We start from the raw sequence: 7,067 nt of genomic DNA on the forward strand, positions 1-7,067 counted from the left end.
TCTCTGGTCTGACAGAGGCCACCGGGTCATCCTGTTGCCAGGCCAGTCTAGTAGTGGGGAGGGAAGAAGGCTGCAGCTCTAGCTCTGTGCCTCTCAGGGCCATGTCCTGGGTCTCAAGTTCTGGAAGGAGCAGTTGCTTCCATCTCTTCCTGGACAGGTGGCAATAGCTGTGGCGCTAGCAGGGCTGAGGTGTGTGGTTCTAGGGGTTCTGGGTCCCAAGTGGATTAAGGAGTGGACCTGGTCCCCCTAAACAAAAAAGGTAGAAGCCTGGGACCCAGAACACAATCTGCTCCTGTGGGTCTGCCCCGCACCTGCAAAATCCTTATGCCACCCATCCACCCCACCCCGCCTGCCACTGACCCTGGCTCACCAGGAGCTCTGGGCTCCCTTCAGGCCCTCATCACGGCTGATTCTGGTCATTCAGGGGTGAGATCAGAGGTCTTTCCCACGAGGGCTCCCCCACCTCCCTGCCCACCTCGCCCCTCTTCCCTTTATAAATACCCCAGAGTTGTCTAGTTTTCCACCCACCCCCTTAGAATCCATTTCCCCCATTCCCCTGGGTATGCGTGGCACCTGGACAGCATGACTCAGTGTGTTGGGGTCGTGAGTGCTGGGAGTGACTTGGGCCTCCCTTCACATCCAGCGGCACCCCTAGCTGTTCCTGGAGGGACCTGAAGACCATGACCAATTTCTACCTGGTCCTGTTCTACGTCACCCTGCTCATGCTCTCCAGACAGGTATGGAGGCTGGCCCCGCCACCCGAGCTCTGCCTGCTTTTCTTCACCTCCATCTGGAGATGGGGCGGGGTGGGCTCGTGTGGAGCAGCAGCAAAGACCAGAGTCCTGCCAGGAAAGCACGGGTCCCCTGGCCAGAGGCTCCAAGGACACCAGGGGCAGACAGACCCGGCTAGGAGATGCACAGCAGCATGGCCCCTGCTCGCCTGCGGATGGGGTGCTTATGTTCACGCCGTTTGCAGATTGACTATTACTGCCGCCTGGACTGTCTATGGAAGAAGAAGTTCAAGAAGGAACACGAGGAGTTTGAGACCATGGAGAACGTGAACCGCCTTCTTCTGGAGAACGTCCTGCCAGCCCATGTGGCTGCCCACTTTATCGGTGACAAGTTAAACGAGGTGTGCTGAGAAGGGGCTGGGGCGGAGGCAGGGAGGCGGAGGGTCCAGGCGCAGTCCATAGGGTGAAAGTGTGGAGCTGGAGTGCACACCGAGCTTGGCTTCCTCAGGTCTTGGCCTCACCGGGATGCCCAGGCAACAATGTATGGGATCAGCTGTGAGAGAACAGGTCTGGGGTCAAGGACCTGGGCTCAAGTGTGGTTGTGGACAAGGCACCTTGCTTTCCCGGGCCTTGGTCTTCACCTCTGTAAAATGGGCTGACAGCACTTCCCTACAGGCTTGTGGCGACGATGAAATATGTGTTCAGCGGTTTGTGATCTGGACATTCTGTGTTGATGAAAATGTCTGTACTTCCACCAGTTCTGTGTAGCAAGTTTTCTAGATAGGAAGCAGAGGCCCAGTGAGAACGAAGACCTCCCAACTGTTACCCTCCACTACTGCAGAGTTTCTTACCCCATGTGTACATGGAAACACCCATGGTGCTTCTGTGGGCAAAAAACCAACCTGAGCCTGACCCTCCCTGGCCACCTGATTCTTTATCACCTGGTAACAGCTGCCAGATGAACCTCATGCAGCCCACCCTCCTCCCAACCCCCTGAAAGCTGGGCTGGGCAGTTCAGTGCCATCTGCTCCTGAGGCCTTGCCACTCTTCCCATCCCCTCAAGAGGTGAAGTGGTGTTAAGGTCTGGTTTCTTTCCATCCAGGACTGGTACCATCAGTCCTATGACTGCGTCTGTGTCATGTTTGCCTCCGTGCCGGACTTCAAAGTGTTTTACACAGAGTGCGATGTCAACAAAGAAGGGCTGGAGTGCCTGCGCCTGCTCAATGAGATCATTGCCGACTTCGACGAGGTACGGCCTCTAGCCCAGCCCTGTGCAGCAGTCCCAACCCATGCTGGAGAGGGAAGGGCGGCGGCACCTGCCATCCTAAAACCCAATTTAAAAATGTGACACAGGGCTGGGCAAGGTGGTCTATAATCCCAGCACTTTGGGAGGCTGAGGTGGGTGGAACACTTGAGGCCAGGACTTCGAGACCAGCCTGGCCAACATGGCGAAACCCTATCTCTACTGAAAATACAAAAAATTAGCTGGGCTTGGTAGTGCACGTGCCTATCATCCCATCTACTTGGGAAGCTGAGGCAGGAAAATCGCTTGAACCTGGGAGGCGGAGGTTGCAGTGAGCTGGGATCACGCCACTACACTCCAGCCTGGGTGATAGTTCACAACTCTGTCTTCAGAAAAAAAAAAAAAAAAAAAGCAACATGGCCCTCCTGGGGGGGAATATACATTACACAGAATATGAAAGTACACATTTCTTTTTCATTCTGTTTTATGCAGCAAATATTTCGTTGGCATCTTCTCTGTGACGGGCAGCTTGCTAAGATTAGACTCAGGCCCTTTAGAACAGCTTCATTTCCAACTAAGCCCATGCTACCAACCAAGCCGATTCAGAGGAAATCAGTTTGGGTTGAATTATTTGCTGGAGACAAAGAATCTACATTCCTGTGTAGATAATGCTGTGTTTGCTCTGTGCAGACATAGATGGAAGGGAAGAGGGAGACAGTGTGGGGACGGAGACGACAGGAAGAGCAGGAGCCGCCAAGGGCCATGTCCTCACCATGCTTAGTCATGCACTCAGCTGGCAGGGCAGCCTGAGACGTGTGTACGAGAGGCGGCGATGGGTGGAGGGAACCCCACACCCTTCCTGAGGAGCGGGGGCAGCCTGGCTGTGGCTGTGGAGTGGCAGCTGCTTCACTGCTTCCTTCTTGCCTGCAGCTCCTGCTGAAACCCAAGTTCAGCAGCGTGGAGAAGATCAAGACCATCGGCAGCACATACATGGCAGCTGCAGGGCTCAGTGTCGCCTCAGGGCACGAGAACCAGGTACTCAAGCCCAAGAGGGGAAATTCAGCCGGCTGCCCTCACTTAAAGGTGACCTGTCACCTTACCTAAAGGGTGTGTCCATATCCTATCCTGGGGGAGGGGGCGGGGCCCAGGTGCTTGTAGGGCTCTGCCAGGATTTTAGTGGTGGAGATCCTCAACAAGAGTGGCGCGCCAGGCCCATTATGTCTGGGGGCTCTGGAGACGCAACGATCTGACCCACAGCCTGTCCCACAGGAGCTGGAGCGGCAGCACGCCCACATTGGCGTCATGGTGGAGTTCAGCATCGCCCTGATGAGCAAGCTGGACGGCATCAACAGGCACTCCTTCAACTCCTTCCGCCTCCGCGTCGGTGAGCCCGGGCGGTAGAGGGGTGGGGAGCCCCTGCCTCTAGGCCAGCCCACCCAGTCTGTGCAGCACAGCTGCACCTCGCCATCTATTATGAAAGGTTTGAGAATCCTTCTGATCTGACAAGCTCAGCAGTTGGACAATTATTCTGACGTTTTGCATAAGCATATAGTTAGCATACAGTTACCATTGAGAGTTTTAATAATATGTAACTACAGAAAACGGAGAACCAAAATTATTGACTGTAAACAGGTAACCTTAAAATATAGAGAAGGAAGCAAAGTTACTTAACCTAAATAGTTGCGGGCCTGCACTCAAAGCCAGGCCTTTGTTAAAAGGGAGAGTAGCAGATACAAGTGTTAACATCAAACCCAGACTTCTGGCTTCTGAATCTGAAAAAGAGCTGGCCGGGGAATGCCCTCCTCACATCCCAAGCCTGACTGCATCACGGTGACTCTGAGAAACAAGCCAGCCTTCACTCTAGTTGTTTTGTCCCTGCATCCTGTGCTGGCGTATGGACTCTCTGGCCTCCCCTAAGGACAGAAGCCTGAGGCTTTGCCTGCATGCTTGGCTAACTGTAAACATCATCTTCAGGCATAAACCATGGGCCTGTGATTGCTGGAGTGATTGGGGCCCGAAAACCTCAGTATGACATCTGGGGAAACACAGTCAACGTGGCCAGCCGAATGGAGAGCACCGGAGAACTTGGGAAAATCCAGGTAAAGACTCATCGGGGAAGCAAGTAACTGAGGGGAAAAGATCTTCCCCAGAAGTGAGGGGACTTGGACTTAAGAGCTGCTGCCTCAACCAGCAGCCATGGTTCTAGGCTTCTAGCTATCACACTCTCTGGGGAAGGCGGACTGGCGTGCCTGGGCAGTCTCTATCTGTCCCTACCACGACAAGTGTTCTTCCCGCCTCTGAAGACACACGTCTCCTTCCTTTTCAGGTTACCGAGGAGACCTGCACCATCCTCCAGGGCCTCGGATACTCTTGTGAATGCCGTGGCCTGATCAATGTCAAAGGCAAAGGCGAGCTGAGAACTTACTTTGTCTGTACGGACACTGCCAAGTTTCAGGGGCTGGGGCTGAACTGAGGGCTCCTGCTGGGTTCTGAAAAGGCTGGGAAGCCAATCTCCTTCCCTGAAGTAAGCCCGGGAGAAGACTCCAGCCCACGCCAATCCCAGAGGCATGCAGATGGTGTGGCCACCTCCCGGCAGATGGCTGTGCATGTTGGCTTCTTTGGACCTGCACTGAAGGATTTCTCAGACACACGCACCAGATTCTGGCTTGAAGCAGCCACTGAGCCATAATGCGCAGGGGAGGCCAGAACCTCTGTGCCTGGTCTGTAAGAGTTTCCAGGCAAGCTGGAGAATGTTCACTGGTTCAGGGCTGACTTTGAGATCTTTGTTCCCTGAAGTGCTATGGAGGCGACTTTAGCACATGATGAAAACAGACACCCACCTCAGTGGCCTGTGGGCATGCAAAAGTGAGGTCTGTTTTTCTAGACACCAAGGGGGAGTAAGCTGAGCTGTCTGGCACGGATTAGAGACTCCCTCTCCCTGGTGGGCCCAGCAATGAAAGCGTTTCTCACAGCCGCATTCTGGTAAATGAAGCTGAAAGGGGTGTAAACGGTTTCAAACAGTAGAGAAAACACCATAATTAGCACTGTTGCTTTTGCCTTGTCTGGTATGTTTGTTTTAAATGAATACATTAATGGGGTTTTATCCTTTTGAATGACTCTTAGCTAGTAGACAAAATCTCTTCCTCCCAGTGTATGCTCTGCCTTTTTAACCACTGACACGTAGGGAGGACTACTGTCCAGTGTCAGCTTATGGGGTCAGCTGGCTGTGGGGGTAGAGTCCTGAGGAATGAGGAAAGTGGTCACAGCAAGAAGGCAGGGAGCAGCGGAGCCTTGCCTTTGAATGAGGCAGCTTGTGAGGCAAGCATTCTGGAGAGAGGTGCCTAGAAAGTAAGGTGCAGCCTTTCAGCTCTTCCTTGATCACTCACGCATCTTTGCGTTCTCCCCTGCCGTCCTTCAACTGTATCTTACTTTTCTTACTGGAAAGGAATGGAATCTGTTTACAGATAAGTTGGACAACCTGTGAGTGCATCTCTCCTTTAGTCTTCACAGCTAACTTTGGAGAGCTTCAAAACTACAAGGATCTACTTGGCATGGGTGTGTGCACAGGCTCCTGGATCTGGGAAGCCTGCCCCCTCACAAATGCTGAGCCGTTCTTGCTCTGAAACTGCACGAGTCAAGGCAAATGCAAAAAGCCAGGTTTTGGGGATGTGTCTTTACCTGTGCTTCAACTTTCCAAGGAATTGAAAGTCAACCTAACTGTAACAGGGTGAGAAATAACAAAACTGCCCGTGCCTTTTTCTGAAGGGACTTCATAACCAAAAGACTTAACCAGTGGCCTCATCACCAGAGCATCGCCAGGATTTCTAATGTACTCAGTTTCCCTACATAGCAGGGATTCTTAGCTAGATGTCACCATGAACCCCGTGAAGTTCTACAGAAAGTCTTGCATACAGGAGCCTTTACAAGATTATACAGGGTTGCAGACTGGCTGACTGACTGGACTTGTTGGGGTCCTGGGATGAGTTGTCCCCTGACTGCAAATTAGAGTACAGCTAAGTGTGGGGGTCGCGGTAGACGGAACGAAAATTGAACCTGCCTGCCTGTGCTGTGTCATGTGTGGCTTTATCAGCCCGAGGAAGGGCAGGCGTATTCTAATTTGCACAAAGATGCTGGGTGGACTAGTGACAGCTCTGATGTGCTGCACATAACTGGAATCAGCGTGAATAGAAGAACTTGCTGTATAAAGGAATTTCATGGCAACAATGCTGGTAAGGGCAATTAGCTCGCTTAAGTTGCCTTTTTTACACACCAACTTTTTACATGAAGGGTTGGTTTCACATGAATACTATACTGAAATCTGTGCTCTCAAGATCTAGCAGTGATCAGGGCTGCCCAGCGGGGGCTCTCCTGGGAAATCAGTAAGGTTTCTGTTGCTAATATAACATGGAAACACATCAGTGCACTGGGCCTCTCTGAGGTCAGCTTATTTGTACTCTTGCAATATTTAAGTTGGTTTTTTCTTCAGTAACAGAAACCCCAGTTGGGAGTTGAACAAATAACTGATTACCATTCATGCATTTTTATTTCCTATTAAAGCACTGTGCTGTGCTCAGATAATAATAGTTTGTAAGTTTTTAGTTTTCAGTGTTCAGGTTATAGAATATAACTGACCATAAAATTACCTGCAGGTATTTTCTTTTTATGAACCTGTTTTTAAATTACCAAATTATTTCTTTACTGGTTTCTGTTTTATGACAGAAACAAGTATCTAACAGTGACCTTCTCTATGGGTCAAGGACTTCCTTACAATTTCTCCTAACTGGTGAAAATAATACCTGAAGTTTTCTGCCTTATTGAGGAAATTTCCTAACAGAAGAGAAGATCATTAACCACTGCATACTCTGTGTATATAATAGGTCAATATAAAGAAACATGATTTGAGGTGGTGCATGCAAATAACTAGGGTTTATTCTATATAATGAGTATTTATAGATCTGTAACATTTGTTTCAAAATGCTGTTTCATTTTATAAATACCAGTGTTTAGCTGCTTTTATACATTAAATTAGCAATTTAAAAAACTCAAATATCCGAAGGTATTTTAAATTTAAGTATTTTCTTGGTCCTCAGGAA

The 7,067-nt window shown here is 50.5% G+C and overlaps 1 protein-coding gene across 16 annotated transcripts in view; it reads left to right on the top strand.

The window, feature by feature from the left end:
- ADCY7 (adenylate cyclase 7) overlaps positions 1-7,021 on the top strand; it is a 73,309-nt gene extending 66,288 nt beyond the window's left edge. For 15 of the 16 annotated variants that reach the window (XM_017863409.1, XM_017863413.1, XM_017863416.1 and 12 more), the window contains 7 exons: positions 644-737; positions 977-1,132; positions 1,834-1,980; positions 2,905-3,009; positions 3,244-3,358; positions 3,949-4,073; positions 4,301-7,009. In XM_017863409.1, the coding sequence (XP_017718898.1) occupies positions 644-737; positions 977-1,132; positions 1,834-1,980; positions 2,905-3,009; positions 3,244-3,358; positions 3,949-4,073; positions 4,301-4,447 (889 nt within the window). In that variant the 3' untranslated portion in view covers positions 4,448-7,009. Of the gene's footprint in view, positions 1-643; positions 738-976; positions 1,133-1,833; positions 1,981-2,904; positions 3,010-3,243; positions 3,359-3,948; positions 4,074-4,300 lie in introns of all 16 variants that reach the window. The other variant, XM_017863411.1, reaches the window with a different exon arrangement.
- Positions 7,022-7,067: the final 46 nt, after the last annotated feature.

The sequence above is a fragment of the Rhinopithecus bieti genome, unplaced genomic scaffold (genome assembly GCF_001698545.2).
Source record: "Rhinopithecus bieti isolate Rb0 unplaced genomic scaffold, ASM169854v2 scaffold_71134, whole genome shotgun sequence".
NCBI lineage: Eukaryota > Metazoa > Chordata > Mammalia > Primates > Cercopithecidae > Rhinopithecus > Rhinopithecus bieti.